Source organism: Vigna unguiculata, chromosome 11 (genome assembly GCF_037176805.1).
Source record: "Vigna unguiculata cultivar grain cowpea cultivar isolate G323 ecotype 2 chromosome 11, ASM3717680v1, whole genome shotgun sequence".
Lineage (NCBI taxonomy): Eukaryota > Viridiplantae > Streptophyta > Magnoliopsida > Fabales > Fabaceae > Vigna > Vigna unguiculata.
Genome location: NC_140802.1, coordinates 45,092,711 through 45,113,287, shown reverse-complemented (window position 1 = coordinate 45,113,287; position 20,577 = coordinate 45,092,711). Strand labels below are relative to the sequence as shown.

Here is a 20,577-nt window from a genome sequence, read left to right as displayed (position 1 = left end):
TTTATTTAATCGTCAATAAAAAAATACTTTTCTAAAACAAAAAAGTTCTTCTATTCTTATTACTAAATTTTAAAAATTTCAAAATAATTTTTTTCATAATTCTAAATCTTAAATTTTAAACTACATGACATGTTTCAATGAGAAAATATTAAATTTATAAATCTGGAAAGCCTGCTAGAATATTAAATTTATACGTTGGTTGATAAAACCACTGTCTCCAAGCTTATTATTAAGCATGAAGGGATTTATCAAGGAAATACAAGAGTTAAAGAGACAAATGACATTACAGCTCAAATAGCTGGAAAACATGAATCTCTGGTAGTAGTATTAACATAACTCGGGTTTGACAAATACTACATAAGTAATCCTATAATAATAGGATTTCCATGACAAATCGTACTGCAATCTTATCCATTTATATGTCTGCAGCAAGGAAGTTACCGGACAGTGCTACCTGCATCAAAATAAGGAATGATTCGTACATACTAAAAGAAATGACACCAATTGAAGAGAGGGAGAGAGAGAAAGCAAAGTACCTTCTCGCCCAATTTAAAGGGAGGCAATCCCTTGTAAGGACAGGTACTGCATCTGAATGCATCTCCGAGTCCACACTGCATATTAAAGACAAATTTGAGGACATACAAGTGGATTTTATAAATTCCTTTCTTTACTAGGTGAGGTTGCCACCTGAATTTAGAGGGTTATTTAAAGCTCACAAACTCAGCAAGCTTTCATAGCTAAATCGAAAGAAATGGCAATAACATTTGCATTTCTTCCATCCATAAGCTTCTATATCCACATTCATGAGCTATGTGCAACAAAGGAAAAAAATTATGATGTAGCACTAGCTCTTATATTTCATGATATTTAAGTTAGGTTCCATGAATTGGGGAGAGAGGTTGCTTTAATGCTTCTTTGCCTCTAAATCATCTGAATTATTACAAAAAGCTAACAAACCAAATTGGGAAGCTATTAAACAGGTCAGAACTTCGATGCCTAAAATGTGCAGAAAGCAAAAATGAATTCTTGTTGAACACACAGCCTTAGAAAGCATAAACAAACTATATATTACAAACGGAAAATAAGTAACACATACACTGCCACAAGCTGATTGAGGATTATTAATCTGTTCTGCTGTCAATCCTAACTTCAAAACTTTTTCCTCTTCTTCGGCCCTCCCACAGGTGCAATTTTTGCAGGCTTTTCTAGTACTCCCAATTTCACAATCACCTATGGCACAAGCATGTCAGCTAAGAACCTAGTATAACACAAAATACTAGTTGTAGAACAAACTTAAAAGGTGTTCCTTACCTGGTGGTAGCTGAGGTTTCTTCAAATCTTCTTCAGTCAAAAGACTATCTTCATCTATAAGATCCGAATCAACATCAATTTGTATTTTAGGTGAACTCTTTATCACCTTCTTTAAGGAAAATGATGAACCAACTTTCCATGAGGGCTTTTTAGCTTTGACCTATGAGCAATACAAAGCATATTGATTCTTATAATTTGTAAGAGGGCAAGAACAATTAATTAGGAAAGAAAGAGAAAGAATGATTGATGATTCTAGACCTATAATTCACTATTCATACCATACAATAGAAAGACAAATTTGCCACAAGGACACGGAAGATCATGATTGAAAGTAGAAAAAAAAAACTAATGAAAATTAATAATTGTGCTCAAACTGAGAAACCTATAACTTCACAATAATAGTTGCCAATAAAAATAGACTGGTTTTAAGACAGATGTCAGGCTATTGTATTCTGCTGTACAACACCAAACACAAGAAAACAATAAGAAATAGATGAATAGAAGAGGCATAGGATAGGAAGATTCCAGTTAATGAAACTTACACCAGTTGATTGTAAAATTTGGGTTTCTGAAAACCCTGCCAGCAATAACTTGCCCTGAAGATCAGATATTATCTACAAGGATAACGGGGAAAATAATCAGACTGTGCAATAAAACAATATCAATTCCCCTGGATACAATATAAGACGTTATTACCTTATCAAATGACCCCACAGTAGACTGAGGTGACTTGCGAATGAGAATTATACCACCCACTTTTAACACTCTAAGGATTTCTTGAATCAGTTGGGCCCCAGGACAATCACTTGACAACCAGATTAAAATAGCAGAATCAACAGAGGAAGACTCCACTGGCAAATTGCCTGAAATTTGCAATCATAGGTGAAAAAAATGGTTACAGTACAATAAAATATGATATATGTGTGAAATGGAATTGAGCATTTCCAATGGAAATGTGAATTTGCATCCATGTTCTTTAAAGAAACAACAACTATTGGTTGACATGTTTAAAGGAATTGGATTGGACAAAAATACAGGAAGGACTGGCTATTTCCAATTTTGTTGCAGTTCAGGCATTTTGTTGCCTAAACTAAAGGTTGAACCACCGATCTGTTGAAGATCCAAAGTAGATGTAGCTAAGATATAATATATTTAAATTTGTCACTATATACTGCTGCGGATAAACAAAGAAACTAAGAAAAACCGAGCAGTCAATGACAAGAGAGAACAAAATACCATAACTCACCCACATTTTGACACAATGGGGGATGTTCTCTTTGACATAAGTATCATTTTTCCTTTTTGGTTCTTATCTGATCAACAAACATACCTGGAGACCGGTTCTTAATATCTTGGCTGTTATTGACATATTTGGACTTGCCTAGCATATTGAGTTGAAATGGTCTAACCTAAAAGCATGTTGATATGTTTCTATGTTTTAATAAAGAATAAACTTTATTATAATGACAATCAAGCCGCATTATAGCATTAGACAAGGCTTTGTTAACTTTATTGATGGCTTGAAATTGCTATTCTTGTATTTGGACGTTGCCCTGCTTGAACAATAAGAACCACTTCAGAACCATGATATGGAAATTCAACGAGTCTATAAAGGAAACTGATTTTTTCATCTGAGAGGACAGGAACACAATCTGAACACGTCAGCAGGAAACCAGAAATACAAAGTAATTCAACTCCTGGGTCTGCTTACTTTTTCTAAACTAATGCATCTCAATCTGACGGATAACAAAAGAGATTCAGATTATGGATTCATTGAACTGGAGAAAATGTGAACAGAAACAAGTGAAATAAGGGCCACCATAACCACCCAAAACAAGATGGCAAGATCAAGTGATCAATAAACTACACTCTACTGACCTAATTCACTATTTTGGCAACTACATGGATCAAATGGGTAATTAAAGTCATAAATTGTAAACTCATTGGATTTAAAACTGATTCAATAAAATAGTTAACTTTGGTGTAACACACAATTGCATTCCACCTCCTAATTTCCAGCTCCTACAACTGGAGAGTGTTTATCCAGAAGTTCATTAAAAGAAGGCCAAGACATATTCTATGCGAAATCAGTATAAATGATTAAACTGAAGACGTGCATACAGATATGCAAACAAAGAATGAAGAATCAATAGAATTACTTAAGAGCGAGGCAGATGTAAGAACTAGAGGATCCGATTCCTGAACCCCTTCATTGCCAAGTTCTCTAATTGCCTCAAACACTTGACTGACTGGAAGAACTGCTCCATCTGTGAAAGCCAGGACAGCACCGTGTTTCTTTGCACCATCCTGCAAGAATCAAAACTTAAATTTAAAACGTTGAAAGATAAAGATGCTCACGTTTTTCTATCCCCACAACGATAACAACATAATTTAGCAAGAAAGAAAAACGAAAAAGAGAGAGAGAGAGAGAGAGAGAGAGAGAAGAAGATGAAGGCATAGTTTCAAGTATTCCAACACTGGAATGAAAAAGTTTGAAGCATCAAAATTGGTCTCGGTAGATGGAAAACAAGAAATGAAATCATAAGAGGAATTCGAACGTGCGGGAGAAAGTGTGAACGTAAAAAAGACCTAAAATCAAAGAAAACAAAGGAAGCTAACATGTTATTAGAGAGAAAGATAAGAAAAGAAGGGAAGAAGAGGGAACGAACCATTCCGATGCGAAGCAAAGGCAAAAGCAACCGCAGACAATGGAAGCTTCAAGAAAAAGAGCAGAGTCGGTGACTGCGGAAACAAATTTCTTAAACTGAAATTAGGAGAAAGAAGATGCGGGTTTTAATATGGAGAAGGAAGGAAGGAAAATCGTGCAAATCACGTGAGCGTGGTAAACGTAATCACTAGAGATGGCAAATAAACCCGTGCCCGTGGGTATCACCCGAACCCGTTCCCGTTTTGACGGGGAATCCCCGCTTTGACTGGGTATGGGTATGGGTATGGGTAATACCCGAAATTTTCAACTGGGGATGGGGATGGAGATGGGGATATATATATACCCGCCCAAATACCCGTCCCCGCTTAAATTACTAAACTATTTATAATTTATTAAATAATCTAAAAAATATATATAAATAAATAATATATTTACACATAAAATATAATATAATATAATATAATATAATATAATATAATATAATATAATATAGTATATATACGTATAAATAAAATATACTTTTATATATATATATATATATATTTACACATATACACGTAATATAATATAATATAATATAATATAATATAATATAATATAATATATATACATAATAATATAATATAATATATATAATATATACGTATAAAACAAATTAATCATTTAACTAGTGAGATCTTTTATAAACAAATTTATAACATTACAAATTTATAAAAATTTAAAAGAAATATATATATATATATATATATATATATATATATATATATATATATAAAAGCATAAAATATCTACACATATACATATAATATATATACATAATAATATAATATATATTATTATATTTATATTATTATATAATATAATATAATATATACTTAAAATAAATATATATCTATATATATATATATATATATATATATAAACATAAGATATCCACACATATAATATATATATATACATAGTAATATAATATATAATATAATATAATATAATATAATATATATATATATATATATATATATATATATATATAACATATTTCTCATTCTCTTTGTTTTTTGTTATATAACATATTGGCAATTGCTTCAGTTTTATATCCAAGGTACAAGATGGACATGTTAGAATATTATTTTTATAAATTGTATGGTAATGATTTTGATCTGAAACTTAGTAGGATTCGTCAAATGTGCTATGATTTGGTTTTGGAATATCAATCAAAAAAGAATGAATCTTCTTCTTATAGAGCTACATTATTGGAGTTGGGAAAGGATGTTGATAATGATGCGAATGAATTTTTAGAGTTTATGGCAAAAAAGAAAAAATCTAGAACTACAGTTATGAAAACAGAGTTGGATTATTACTTGGAAGAAGATAATTTGCCGGTTACACAAGAATTTGATATCCTATCATGGTGGAAAACAAATGGGTTAAAGTTTCCAACCCTTCAAGCAATTGCAAGGGATGTTTTAGCTATTCCAATAACAACTGTAGCTTCTGAATCTGCTTTTAGTACTGGTGGTCAGATATTAACTTCTCACCGTAGTCGACTTCATCATATTACTATAGAGGCTTTGATGTGTACAAGAAGTTGGATATGAAACTCAAACCATCTAGGTAAGTTACTCAAATTTATTAATACTTTTTGTTAGTATTTTTTGTGAATTCTCATCTAATATTCTACATTTGGTGTTTGTAGGTGTTAAAAAATTAAAAGGAAAAGATGTTCTCATGAGTGAAAATGAATCTGATGAAGAAGGTACATTATATTCTAGTAATTAAAATTTTCAATTTCAATTATTATATCATATCTAATTTTTCATTTTTTTTCTATGTGTAGGTGGATCGAATGCAAATGAAACCACTGATCATTTGTAAAATTAATAAATATTTTGGTTATTATAAAATTTTAGTAATGTGTAATTTTTTAGCTTTTATATAATTATTTGAATTTTATTTAGTTGTTATTTGATACTTTAATTTGAGATTTATACTATTATAATATTTTTCTTAATATTTGACATCATGAAAATCAAAATTAATATTGAATATTTTGATAGTATCATGATTCCGTTGGTGTGATTTTTAAATTTTTTTTATAAAAAATATTTAATTGATATATGGAACAATAAAAAAATGGGTATGGTATGGGTATAAGAAAATACCCGTTACCCGGTGGGGATGGGTCAAAAGTTGTATACCCGTTAGGTTTGGGGATGGGGATGAATTTTTATTATGGGGATGGAATCATGATACCCGTACCCGTCCCGCCCCGTTGCCATCCCTAGTAATCACTGATCAGTGACCATATTAAAACCCTCACCTTCGGTAATCGGTATCAATGTGCACTTAAGGAAAATCAATGTGATTGTTATTTACCTTCATGCCTTTAAAAAAGTAATTGGTTTTAAATTATTGTTAATTTAAAACGACAACTTTCTTTAAAGACAATGGATTGTAAATTTTCATCAAATAAATTTGTGAGGATGTTTATACTATTGTATTATTTAACTATAAGAAAATATGTAACATTTATTTGATTATATAATTCAATATTAAGATTTAAAAAATATTTAAATATAACTTTTCATGAGTTGGAGAAATACATGCAGTAGAATTCTAACTTTTTCCAATATTTATTCAATTAAAAAGTTAATTATTCATTATAATTCTATTTAATACACTACTAAATAATCAAAAAATAATAATTTTATTTTAATTTTAATATGTGTAGTTTAAGAACTAAATATAAATATAAACATAAATAGTTAGTGGATGTCATTCTATAACCAATTGTGAGTGTTCACAGTTTGTAGATAATTTTTTTGAAATTTACTTTTTACTAATATATTTTGTTTTTTTAAATATTGTAAATATTTTTTTAAGTTCCATTAATTATTTTTAATAAAAAAATTATGTGATAAATTTTTATTTTCTTGTCACGAGAAAATAGTGAATATAAAATGTTTAAAAATATTTATTATAAATTTCCAATTAAAATATTCGATAATGACTATAATTATAATTTAAAATTTTTAAAGATATCAACACAATTTTTTATCAATATCAATAATATATGACACATCTGAATTAGAAATATCGTTAATTATTCACCAACCCTGATAAGGTTAGTGATTGAGCATAAATCAATCAAAGAAACTCATACAGAAACAACAAAACAAAATGTATAATAGTAAATCGACCAAACCAAATGCCTAAAAAATTAAAAAATTAGACAGTCCAAAATAAATTATTTCCTTACCACGTTTAGAGCACTATAAATAAATTTAAGATAACATAAGATGCAGAATAAAAAAGTATTAAACTTATATGAACGTTCATAGCTTTTTTATATATCTTGATATACCTACACCTCTACATTTTTCCGCCTAATACAAATAATTTATTCAATTTAATTCATAAAAATGCATATTTATTACAAACATCACTTTGAAGATATGAACTTTTAAACATAACCAAGTATATATGTTAAATATATAGCGCAACTCAAATAAATTGAATAGTTAAAGTGAGAAAGTTTAGTATTTTTGCTTTTCCAGTAATCTTTAAAGCATGTGGTTTGAAGGAGGGAAGAAAATGATTTGAAGATTGAGAAAAGATATGGGGGCACTGCTCTCAATAATGTTGATAGAGTAGACAGTATTGCGAACTTGATTCAATGCAATATATAATTCTGCTCTAACATCAAACTAAAGGGAGAATTGATAAGAGTAAGAAGAGAGGAGTTACAGAAAGAATTATCTTCGGTCGTGCGATCTCCCAGATTCCAATGGATATTTGGAAGATTCTAGAGAATTTCTACCTTTAGCATCAGTATGTTTATCTTCCCTGGAATCATGAGAATGAGATGCCTTTTGACGCCGCACCATATCTTCTGCATACCGCCGCCACAATGCTTCTCTTTCTTTTCTTGGAACTTTGTTATATCTTGGATCAGATTTTAGAACTCGCTTAGCTGTGGACCAAGAATTTAGCACTGTTTTTCCATCGTCATTTTCATGAGATGCAGCATCAGAGGTCAATACTTCAGCTAAGAGAACTCTAAACTCGTGAGCACATCGCTGACCAAATCACAACGATCACGGGTGTTAAGAGTGGGACATATAAGATAAGCGACACTGAAGGGCACTCACGTATATATGTATATTATACAAGTAAACCATAGAACCCAGGGTCTCATATATTGTTCACTTACCTCCTGAAGCATCTTCACGTGTTCCCGAAACAACTTTTCCGTATCAGAAGAATCAAGTTCAGGATTAGTTGCGCGTCCTTGAGGATCCTTTTCTAATTTAGGTTTCGATTCCGTCCATGATGCCTAACAACATAGTACGCAAATGGAATTAATTTTACATTGATGAAAGAAAATCGGATAAAATTTAATATCAATATTAGCCATATTCCTAGTAAATAAGAAAATTACAAGCGAGCAATCTTAAAGCAATCAAGTGTCAGAAAAACTCACTCGCATTAATCTAATTCTTATCTACTTTCTAATAAAAGTCCTTAAATTCAAGATGGTACTGTACTGCGGTGAATTAGAAGTGGGAGAATAAAACTGAGAAGATATCATTATTCAAAACAACAGTGTGGTAAATCCAGAGGGACTACATACATTCTAATCCTTTCAGATTGCGGGATACTGTTAAGTTGATTATTAAAGATTTTGAAAACAAACTCCGTAGCCCTGACACAAAAACGAAATCTATACCAGAGGATCTTTGATTGTCTCCACCAGTAAAGCTTGAAAAGAAGTAACTGCCTCCTTTCTTCGAATTTTTAGTCGCACCCTCTCCATTTCCTGTTCTTCTCTTTCCTTCCTTTTGCGCAGCTCTCGTTCTCTTTCCCTAAGCTTGTCCTGTAAAATAGTTTCAACTTCCTGTAACTTGATTCATAATCAATACATCACAAAAAGAAATGAAAATGAGTTGTTATAGGAGCACCTCTAAATAAAGATAAATTGGCAGAAAGGTCAATTTGGTCCTTGGAAGTATATATGAAGGTTTCAATTTAGCCCTAGAATTTATATAAATTTAAATAAAGTCCCTGAAAGTAATATCCATCTCTCATTCATCTTTAATTTAAAGTAGGTTCTAGCATGTCACCATTAAAATGCAATTTAGTCATTGTATGTTATCATTAAAATACAATTTAGTCTATATATGTATGGATTAAATTGCATTTTAATGATAATATGTAGGGATCTATTTGAAATGAAGGACGAATATTTAAAAGGAGGCTACTTTCAAGGACCAAAAAGATGATCCAATGAATATAATAACAAGCAAACTCACGTAATACCATAATACAGACCAATATAAAAATGAAAAATAATGAAGAAAAGACACTTCAATACCAGTAATAAAAGTCACTATGATGAAAGTACACTTCCAATGACCTAAAAATGTATAGTTCAGCAGCCTCTATGCACCATGAATATACACGGCACCAATAAAAATAATAATGGGAAAAAATGTAGATGGCAGTTATTCTCGTTTCTATTTAGCAACTTATTTGCTCATTAAGATAGGCAATCGTTGCATATTAACCAGCTGTTACCTGCTCCTCCCTTTTAGCTTTGGTCTCTCTTTCTGCCGCATGTTCTGCAGCTTTCAGTTCAGATAAATACTCATTGAACAAACCTTCCCTATCCTCATGCCTCACAGATTTATATCTTGGGTCATCCCTTAAACTTTCTTTAACCTGTATCCACGGAAGATTATAGATTAGGAAGAATGAGTAATAGAAAAAGCGAGTAATACATACGCCACATTCAAAAGTATGTACATGTATACTAAAACTTGTCTCTAAAACAAGTTAATTATCAAACTATACCCCTTGGGAGTACATTAACAATTTAAAGTTGAAGCTTGTGAGAAAATGAGAAGGGAAAATTTTCTAAACGTGCTTGGATTTTTCTTTTTTTGCCCAGCAGAGTGAACTTGTTTAAATTCAGGATCATTACAAAAATAATCGATGCCAAAGAATTTAACGATAGAAGAATTTAAGATACCACTATTACATAAGATTCATTGATCCTAGCTATACCACGTATATATGGGCTACTTGAAGAAATAAACATCAAAGAAGCTCTTGTTCTCCTAAAACATTCCTATTTCCAACACTTGCTAACATATCCTACTTTTTTTTAAAAAAGAACATAATAGAAAGGTTCATTCAGAAAAAAAAGCATATTAGCAAGTCGTTCCCAGAAGCATCTCTATAGCTTGCTATATTCCTAAAACCAATTAGGAATATACTGAGCCCCTGTACGAGTGAGACAGTGATATTTAAATAAATAATGATTATTGAGAAAATCAACACTTGTTTTTATTACAGCCATTATCTTTCTCAGTAACATGGAAAACAACGTCCCCCTGTCACATAACCCAAAACAATTCATTCAAATCCTTGCGAAAATCAACGCTTGATTTTGTAAAAGCCAATATCATTCTCAGTAACATGGAAAACAAACTCCTCATCCAGCTATCACATAACCCAAAAATATTTCATTCAAATCCAATAAAAACACAGCCACTCGTGAAGTAAGACTCAATTTTTGTTCTCCCTCCTAGTTTTTCAGACATCAACTCGTGGAAAAAACGAATTGCCAAAATCTAACATTTACAAGTTAAGAAATAACTCATAGGGAGACAAAACTTAAAAATGACATAAGTTCGCATGTTTGTGATCTTGAAAGAAAATTAAACATTATCTTATACCACTTAATACGTTTTGAATTCCTGCATCTAAGTAGCAGAAAAAAAAATATGTCAACACTAATTTATGACACATACCCTGGACCAACGTGAGCTGAAAGATATATCTCCTCGCTCTTTAAGCATTGACTTAAAACTGGCTGCAGCAGCTGCACGCATTGCTTGTGTCTTTTCTTCAGCAGCTTTCTTCAAAGGAAGCACTCTGAAACACAAATAGGAACCCGTCAACCAGCATTCTGTAAAACCACATTTGATTAAAAAAAAAAAACCATCTACCATGCAAATTCAAAGAGTTCAGAGGGCATAGGACACACCCACAGTGAATCCGAGAGTCTGTCATTAGCCTACTAACTGCTGACTCAAGTTGCTTTCAAGGATTACAACAGAAATCATTTCTCTGTCTAGGAAAAAGTTCAATATTAATGCAAATGAGGATCCAAACCAAAGCAGTACATATACACACAAAGTTAAGAACTTATATAGAGGTGAGAGGACGTAATGGAATCCTTGAGCAAGGAGGTTAAGGCAAGAATGGAACCCTAGACAAGAAAGAAAAAGTGAGGCTGCAGCTGAGACTCAGTTGTCCAAATGGTGTTTAATGTATGAATTTTATCAATCTTTACTTTCCATAAATATATATATATATATATATATATATATATATATATATACACACACACACACACACACACACACTCATCAACAGCCCTACTACCAGGCAAGTATATATTGATCACTTGCATCTAACATTTTCAACCAATATTTTTTATCTGTACCAATTTAAGCTGAACAACCTTAACATTTTCCTTCTTTTAACACTATCAACCTGTAAGCCATAGAAAGCAGAATAGCACTAATCAAAACTCATTCCATGCAGTAGCCTGCCTGGATCCCATGAGTTCACAGCAGATCAATAAATAAATCCTAGATCCTGGATGATGCTTAATTTAATCAATAAATTAATATGTATAGCACAACTTTTAAAATTGTCATCAATCATCACAATTTAGAGGTTTTTAATCAAACAGTGGCTACTTTGTAGATATTCAATCTCTTCCCAGGTTGAATACTAGAGTAGAGACACCATAAACTTGTTTGCCACTGGAGGATACTACCATAACTCAATTAAAAAACAAGCTTATTAGGAAAAATTAACGAAGTATGGACCTTCTGTACTCTGTATGCCCAACATCCATGATGAATGATCAGAAGATTCAAGGAAATAAAAAGAAAATGACCTATTCGATTTCCATGTTAAGAATGACAGATAAAAATACAGACTTCCAGACACAACTTCCACAAAGCCTCATATGATGTGTATAATGGTTTGATATGACAGACCACCTCGGCTGCCAGCCTAGGAGCTCCAAAAGCATTATGACTAGTGTGAAAATTAATAAATCAAATAAGTAATATGATGGGAAGGATGCTGCAAATGTGAAAACATCACATCAGAAAATGACAGAAACCTAAATGGAATATCCTATCAAACTGTGAAGTGGCACCTTTCATTCAATAAATGCTCTTGTTCCTTGCGGTCCAATGCCTCAAACCGTGGATCATTTCCCCATTTCTTCCGAAAAGTTTGATAATCAGTATTGTAGTTAATATCCTGAAAAAAAAATCATCTCGTATATTCATTTAGAAGTTCCACAGACTGAAGGCAGTTAGATTTTATCGTGGAACAATAACTAGTATGAATACACATCAAAACAAGGCAATGTAAACCTCTGAGGCTTCATCCAGTAATTGTTTAAATCCTTCAATTGCAGCCTTCTGTGCAGCACGCTTTTCTTTGCGTTCTTCTTCAGCACGAGTTTTAACATAATGCTCAAACAAGGATCTCCTTGCAGAATAACTTGGAATGGCCTGTCATGACAGATTACATATAATAAAAAGCTTGTAGATGACAACATAAAGAAGCCAAAACATGGAAAAAAAATTGAGATACAAAAAAAAGATACAATATTGGGGACAAGACATCTTTCAAAAACAATAAACAATTTTAAAGCTAGGTATATTGTCTCCAAAAGTTTTCTAGCCCATATGCATGTACATTAGAGAACTGTCCCTAATGAAACCATGAGCCGAAAACCACAAGGAGGCCATAGATGATTACCACATTTCATAATTTTTAAAAGAACAATTTAAAGATGCACCAATTTTTACCTTTCTTCCCCCCAAAAACTAGTTAGTGGGAGCAGCAAACTCTTAAAATTGAAAGAACATATAATGTTGTTAAGGCTCCCAAGGTGAAACATTTACATACATGTATAACATTAACAACTTACTCTAGAATCAATTACACTAAACCACGTTCTATACAAAAAATTAGACTTTCACACAATGTTCTTGTATTTGCATTTGCACTTTTTTACAAGTGAAACGACTAACTTACACATGAATACCATTCCAGCAATCACACAGCGTGATACAATTAAGACAAAGTTGATACAAATTCCAGCATTGAAGAAAACTGTGAGTGAAGAACTTACGTAAAACTATAAGAGTCCTAGTTGAAGGAAAGGCCACTGGTTCCCAATAAAAATATTACAAAATATTTAGTTTCAAAATACCTTAAAACGTGGATCAAATACTATCTTTGGCAATTCTTTCTCCCATTTTGAGAATGGTGCCACTCCTCGCTCCTTGAGCATCTCCTACAAAATTTAAGACACAAATAAACACAAATTATTCGATACAAACTAAAGTGAGAGTGAATCATGGTTCACGACTTTTTGTTGCATTGGTTACACACAGAATTGATTTAAGACAAACACAAAAAAATATTTAGTAAGTCTTATTTTATGTAAATTTTGGCAGACTATATAGTTATGTAAAATGCAGTAAGAAGGGGTTCAATTTAACAACATAAAATCAATAACTTCTTTTTGTAAGTGATATTTGACATATTGCTGTTGTTACCCTGGTAAGATGAATGACATATTGGCATTACTTTTTGGCATGTTTACTGTTTCATCCATCTATACAAGTAAATAATAAAATAACAATAAATATTCTTACTGATACATACGATTTAGGTAATTCGATATGCTTTATATCCATTATTTAATAATAGAAAATCCTATTCGCTGAAGAAAAAGGCAAGCTAATCAAAGGAGGGAAAATAAGGATTCCTCACTCCTTCATAAACTACTAAGAAAGCTTGCCACCAAACACAAATAATAATTAGTTGGAAATACTAAAATAGCTTTACAAGTTACAATCTTTACACTTGTCAACAAAGGAGATCCGCAGGGTGAACAATATAAAAAATAAAATTTGCACTGAAGCATAATATGAATAGAGACCATCATTCCCCACGACAAGCCTTTTTTTCCTAACACAACTGAAAAGGAATTATAGCTCAAAGAAAACCTAGACTAGGAGGCACCATGACTCTGGAAGAAAGCAAAAATCTGAAATACTTCATCCAACAATTTTAATTTTAATTTGTCACAGAAATGGTACCATACAGAATTAAATTAAATACAAATATACAGCAATTTAACAGTCTTTCAGATAAACTACTTCGATTATACAAACTGTAAAAACAATATAATCACAAACACATTGCAAATAACATACAAAGCAAACAAAAGTATCATTGAATAATAAACCAAGGGTGAAAGAAAATGCAAAGCAAGGGCGATACATTTCGCATGATAATTTTAACTTATTTACCAGCCAATAATGAAATCAGGGCAGCAGGATTAAGATTCCTCATAATATAAAACAACATAAAAGAACTACATCGAGTCAAAGAAGAGACAAATTTACCTTGAATTGAATGATGCACTCCTCCTTTGAAGGCCCACTGTCTTCATCTTCAGAATCTGAAGATGTATCAGAAACATTAGCAGCACCATTAGTATCTTTTTGTTTATCTTTGCTATTATCTGCTTGCATGCCCTTAGAGGTAGATTCAACTGCTTTTGAACCATTTGATTCAGATCCTGTTTGTACTGATGGCGCAGGAATAGAAGAGGAAGTAACAGGTGTTCCTGAATCCTGCAATTTCTTCTTGATCAAATCCAAAGCCGATGATGGGCTCTGTAGATTGGAGGGTTTAAGAGCTGCAGCATCACGACCACCAGTATTAATAGCAGGAGCATTCAGAGTAACCATTCCAGACCCTCTATCAGACAAGACATTAGTATTTGGAACTGACATTAACTGATCTTTTGTAACATCACCATCTTGTTTCTTCTTCAATTCAGCCACCTCGTTTGGAATTTGCCAGCAGCTAGTCTAACATAGAACAAAATGACAAAAATAAGCAATTTAGAAAACTTAAGCTATTAGATGGATGTTTACAGTAATGTAAATAACAATTTCGAACACAAGGTAAAGGCAACATTATGGTTAGAATGTAACTTGGTAGTTCATCCCAAATAGACAGAAGGAGACTGGCAGGGAAACAAGCCAAACTGAGACAATAAAGTTGATTGATTTGTTAATATAGAAACCGTACCTTGGTTCGATTGTTGTAGTAATATTTTTTTCCATCACTGGTAGAGACCAACAGCCAATCAGTACCAGGCAAATCCATCCTATTACAATAAAAAATAATAAAAGATGAAAAGATAAGATTGTAAATCTTTGGTTATAAATAACATTTTTTTATAAACAACAATATGCTAATAGCATTGTGACAACAACTTAGAAGAAATTATAAATGTAAATGGAATATACAAAGGTCACCTAACCCATTAACAAAGAATCTCACAATACTCCTGGAAATATAGCAAGACACCATATGCAGTTTAACTTCTAGCAATTATGATTTCTTTGTAATCTAACAGTACTGATAGAGAAAATTCCTTTGAATCAGATTAATTTTTCTATAGAACCCTTCCAACCAATCAATCCATATCTATAGATGAGGCATGAAACTTTCTTAGGAGCATTGGATGCAGTATATTCAATTCTTCACCAAATATAATTTGTGGTCACAATCACATTTACCCTATGAATGCAGAGAAAGAACCAATGAGAGAAGACATTGAAATTTTGTATTTGATTGAAGAGAATAAAAAAAGGGAGAAATACTAAAGAATCAAATTTTTCTCTTCAACTCATAATGCCAAATTGTAAATTAGCACACAATTTTAACAAAAATAATAAAGCAGAATAGTTATTAATTAACCCTCCCTTTCGTTAATCATTTCCTTCATTTTAAACATCGTGAGAGGGGATCATCATTTATCCTCCCCCCACCCCCCCGGCACATAGTTTTACCGGCTTACCACTATCCTCTATCCTTGCTACCCAACTAATAGAATCAAACTATAAAATTGAAATACACCTTCTCTGGCCTCTTAAAACAATGTCAGAAGGGAAAATACAACAATAAAAAACCGGCATAAATTCAGAGTTAGCGTGATGAAATACAAAATGATTTGTACAATAAGATGGTTTTTACCACCAAAAGATATGCAACGAACTTACATTGAAACTGGAGTGGGCTGAGCAGAAACTTGGTGAGGCTGCACACACATCCAAAACATCAACAAACCGAATTAAGATAAAAGAATATATAGGCATAAACCGAATCAACACTACAACATATGATATAGCAGGTGGTTTTGGATAGTAAATAAGTCATCCAATATGATTTTCTACAGTTAGAAGTTACAGTTTTAGTCTACAAATATAATGCATCCAACATGACTTTGTAAAGTTAGAAGTTACAGTTTTAGTCTATAAATATTAGGTATCCGAGGTTTTTCCCATTGGTTAGGCTATTCAATATCCCCATCTAAAATAATTAAATATTAGATACAGATAAATAAAGAATTTTTGTAATGATAGATGTTAGAACACACTCCCAAAAACAGAGAAGAAAAAAGGGAGAGAGGGAACAAGAGATATAGTACTGAAACTGAAATTTTATCTCACATGTATGTATCACAATACATCATTACTATTTACAGCACAATAACAAGCAGTTAGCTAACAGCCCACTTACTACCAAACCAACATACAATACTAACTGAATTATCCACAACAATAAAAACAATGCATAAGCATAAAAACTGTATAAAAAGAATATTTTTTAGTTATGAAGGACACAATAATGTAGATCCGCCAATAACACAGGTACTGAGTATAAGTACCTCCCCCATAAATCCAGCAGGTTTATCATATGTTGATTCTCCAGTCAAGGCATTATAATAGTATATAATTCCTGCTTCAGTCTTGTGGGCAGTCCAGGCCTCTAATTGATCATTATTAGCAGCATCCTCATTCTGGGTGACAACAGCATTTAATTTCTTTTTATCATCTACAACCACAAAACAACAAATTTTATATATGAGATTTCCCTTTCCAAAACATGTCAATGATAAAATGCATTTAAGAGGAGCAGTAGCATGGCATTGTGCATACCAGCTGGCCCTGAAATAACTTCTGTTTGCAAAGCAGTTGTTCCCCTTATATGATTGCTGGAAGCAGGTGTAGAAGTGCCACCGCCACCACTCACAGGTGTAACACCAGGAGGTTGAGAATCAGGTATTGGAACAGCAGGGAGAGTAACACCACGTGCTGGAAATGGAAAGGGGCCAGGAAAAGGAGCAGGGTATTGTAAATATGGGGGCCTAAAGACACCACTCATCTGTGGGGCCTGTAACCAAAGTCCCTGAGGGGGAGCAGCCATTGAAGGCATGGATGGATAGGGTAAACCTTTTAGAGGGGTAGTAGGATCCGATGCAATGGCTGAAATTGGCATGTTTGGTCTCGGTAATGCCGCTGAGGAAGAATCTGTTCCTGTAGATGGAACAGCAGGATTGATGGATATTATAGAAGTTGATGTTAATCCAGGAGGGCCAGGATTTCCTGGAGTAGGCATTACAGGATGCAAAGGAAAAGACATGGCAGTGGGCATCCACGAAGTAGTTGGACGATAATTAGGATCAGAGGGAGGCATTATCGATGTAGAAGTATGAGCAGGGACAGAATGTGGATTACTTGACGTAGATGATAATTTAGTAACATCCTGTGCAACAGATTCGGAGATTTTCTGCAATAAGTAAGTACAAGTAGAAGGAAATAATCATTTTTGGCATATTTTACTGGCAAATTATTGGTGTACAAATTACATGATGGCAATCTTCATTACCAGACACTACGTGATATCCATGCTTCATTTTGGGTTGAGGGTGTACATATATCACCCATTTGAAACCAACAACATTTCTTTGTTATCTACTACTATTGCATAAAAGCCTGAAGCAAAACGCGGCACAGACAGACCCCATTGTGCTATTATACATACATCACCATGCACTATGCCACCAACAAAACTTTTTTCTTTATCTTATAGCATTAAAGTCTTGTGTACATTAAAGTTACTTGCACTGTACACTTCAAGCACATTTCATTACACTTTAGTATATTTGCTGTCCAAGTTAGATCCGTCTTTGGCCAATGAACACTTAGTTCATTTGAGCATTTAAAGGTCATTATCATTGTTGTTTAAGTAGAAACTTCAAAGTGAAATGGCAAGGGAGATCAAAATAAAGTGACGGATTAAGAGGTTTTGATATCCACTGATAACTCGTTGCTTGGTAGTTTGAGGAAAAGCTCACTTTAAATTCAGTTTCACTGTACAGGGGAATAAAGTAGTTGCACTCCACCACTTTCAACTGTTCCATATTGTTGCCAAATTTATCATGTGTCAAGCGACAAATCATGCCAACTCAGACAAACATATCTAAGAGTTTCCACAAATTTCCCTAAACTAAGGAATCACCTAAATCCATTCCTTCTCTCTAATTAATCTTGAAACTTGCACTCTACATTTTAAAATAACAATAGAGTAAGGAACTTACACCACTAGATTGAGTATGCTGCTGGGTGCTAGAAAAAGCAGCACCACTCTGGGGGACATTATATGAAAACGAAAGAGCAGCATGCGACGACACACCAGGAACTGGAGGTTGAAAAACTACAGGGTTTACTGTTGAATTGGATTTTATCACCTGCATTAAAAAAAATAACAAATATAACCAACAGCGTGATGAGTAAGAACACGCCACCGTGATTAAAATACAACACTACGTCACCAGAAGCCCATTCAATCATAAACCTAACACTAAAAGCAAATAACTCCGTACTAAACTGACATTATGTGTCGATGACTGCTGCGAGCTTCCCGAAGCATTAGCATTCTGAAGAACGCCGTGAGGAAATGGAGGTGCCGAAGCCGGTGCCGGAGCTACAAACGCAGTTGCATTAAGTAATCTTGAATGACCAGTTGCTCGAATCGACAGAAATAGCATTCGATAAATCGAAAGCATAAAGGTAAAGTAGGTTTACCGGTAGAAGGAGTTGCATGAGCGGAATTAGGGGTAGGAGAAGCCATAGGAAGAGACGTTTCTCCGGACACAGGTGGCTTCGCCTCCTGCGGCAACCACGCCGGCGAAGCCATTGAAACCGATCTGCGTTCACAACAATTGACATTAGATGACGGAAGCAAAGCAACTAACGAGAATTCAAACAAAGGCGAATCGTTAATTAGAGAACGAAAGGAATAGGGCTGCGAAATTCGAATGGAGAAAAGAAAAATCGATGCAAAGCAAGTAAAGAATGAAGAGAAGACGATAACGAACCAGTGTGAGAGTGCGGAGAAGGAAGAAGAAGGCGCGAGGTAGAATTTGGACGGAAACAGTTGAGAGCGAAAAGAGGAGTGAGTGAGGGAATGTTTTGTTTTGAGTTGAAAGAGAGGAAAATCGAAATGGGTTTGGTTTTATGTATGTGTGTATATTTTGGAGTTAGGTTAGGGCTACCAAACCAAGCTTGCTTCCTCGGACCATGGTAAGTCTTGTTCATATATCATAATTTTATTTCATAAAAACAATTAATAACTCTTTCTAACTAATAACAAATGACAATGCAAAAAGAGTATATTTCTCCTATTTAATCACCAAAGCATACAAAATTGTGAGGGTTAAATATATTTGTGACTACTTGATTTTTATTAAAAATTGTAATTAATTTTTCTTTAAATTTTTTGATCAAATTTAACTCCACAATTTTATAAATGTGTGATTTTAATTTGTTTAATCAAATTAATTAAAGTAAAAAAGAATTGTACATGTAGCAAAAATCAAAAATATATATAATAATTCTCTTCTAAAAGTATAATTATGTTTGGTATAAAAATAATAAAAGAATATATTAAAATAAATGTGAATTTTAATAAAAATAAAGTTTTCAGTATAATATTTATATAAAAAATAAATTTGGTCAATTTGAAAATAAACAAAATTGGGACTGAATTTAACAAAATAATGAAAAGTATGACTAAATTGAACGAAATTAACAAAAGATGAGACTGAATTGAATATAAGTCACGAGACATTGACATGTGATAATGACACACACTAAATTGACATGTGACAATAACAATAACTTGACATGTGACACTGACACTCTCACATGTTACAAAACGTGGACAATATTTTTAATATTTTTAAAATTGAAAAAATTAAAAATAATTTTTAAAAAATTAAAAAATTTTCACCTTCCGTTAAAACATATGTAAAAAAACTGAACGAAACAAAGTTTATAAAATTGGAACCAATAAAATATTTAAACTAGAAAAAAAACAAGTCGGATTCTAGAATTAGAGTAAGAGAAATAACAAGACTTTAAATTTCTTAATATAACTTATTTTATGACCCTTGCACAATAATTACCATAATAAGATATTGTAACAATAGTAATTCGGTATTTTCTCAAACATAGTTATCTTCTTCTTGATGCAGAGCTTTTTGTCATCAATACAATTATGCCAACTTTTAATTCCTTTTATATTTATTAGCGAAAACATAAGAGATAGCGCCTTTTGAGTTCAAC

At 32.6% G+C, this 20,577-nt stretch overlaps 2 protein-coding genes and 1 long non-coding RNA gene across 4 annotated transcripts; 1 reads left to right on the top strand and 2 right to left on the bottom strand.

Annotated features, from left to right (window-relative positions):
* Window positions 1-138: 138 nt before the first annotated feature.
* On the bottom strand, window positions 139-4,133 carry LOC114168231 (Cytokine-induced anti-apoptosis inhibitor 1, Fe-S biogenesi). Its single transcript, XM_028052979.2, has 8 exons — window positions 3,981-4,133; window positions 3,471-3,618; window positions 2,008-2,174; window positions 1,854-1,925; window positions 1,312-1,471; window positions 1,097-1,230; window positions 537-611; window positions 139-454 (listed from the first exon to the last, which is right to left on the bottom strand). The coding sequence occupies exons 1-8, from the start codon at window positions 3,981-3,983 to the stop codon at window positions 416-418; spliced, it is 798 nt and encodes a 265-aa protein (XP_027908780.1). The 5' UTR covers window positions 3,984-4,133; the 3' UTR covers window positions 139-415.
* A 936-nt stretch (window positions 4,134-5,069) lies between these two features.
* LOC146881949 (uncharacterized) lies at window positions 5,070-5,932 on the top strand. Its single transcript, XR_014986271.1, has 2 exons — window positions 5,070-5,593; window positions 5,676-5,932. It is a non-coding gene; the product is annotated as an uncharacterized LOC146881949 (long non-coding RNA).
* Window positions 5,933-7,585: 1,653 nt separating this feature from the next.
* On the bottom strand, window positions 7,586-19,487 carry PRP40C (pre-mRNA-processing protein 40C). Of its 2 annotated transcripts, none has more exons than XM_028054488.2 (17): window positions 19,329-19,487; window positions 19,036-19,157; window positions 18,843-18,934; window positions 18,549-18,698; window positions 17,107-17,737; window positions 16,836-17,002; window positions 16,168-16,205; window positions 15,191-15,269; window positions 14,497-14,967; window positions 13,293-13,376; window positions 12,445-12,585; window positions 12,222-12,328; window positions 10,795-10,918; window positions 9,557-9,700; window positions 8,709-8,855; window positions 8,193-8,315; window positions 7,586-8,058 (listed from the first exon to the last, which is right to left on the bottom strand). In XM_028054488.2, exons 2-17 carry the CDS (start codon window positions 19,145-19,147, stop codon window positions 7,735-7,737), a joined length of 2,934 nt encoding a protein of 977 aa, XP_027910289.1. In that variant the 5' UTR covers window positions 19,148-19,157; window positions 19,329-19,487; the 3' UTR covers window positions 7,586-7,734. The 2 variants fall into 2 exon arrangements, with proteins under 2 accessions (XP_027910289.1, XP_027910290.1); XM_028054489.2 differs by having other exon boundaries at window positions 17,107-17,713.
* Between the last annotated feature and the right edge of the window lie 1,090 nt (window positions 19,488-20,577).

Coding starts and splice junctions, on each gene's coding strand:
- LOC114168231 (XM_028052979.2), bottom strand. Junction 1,926..2,007: donor CTGTGGGGTCATTTGATAAG/GTAATAACGTCT, acceptor TTATCCTTGTAG/ATAATATCTGATCTTCAGGG. Junction 1,472..1,853: donor AAATTTTACAATCAACTGGT/GTAAGTTTCATT, acceptor TATTGCTCATAG/GTCAAAGCTAAAAAGCCCTC.
- PRP40C (XM_028054488.2), bottom strand. CDS start 19,147: ATGGCTTCGCCGGCGTGGTTGCCGCAGGAGGCGAAGCCACCTGTGTCC. Junction 15,270..16,167: donor CAGCCCACTCCAGTTTCAAT/GTAAGTTCGTTG, acceptor TTATTGTAATAG/GATGGATTTGCCTGGTACTG. Junction 8,316..8,708: donor AGACAATCAAAGATCCTCTG/GTATAGATTTCG, acceptor CTATGTTGTTAG/GCATCATGGACGGAATCGAA.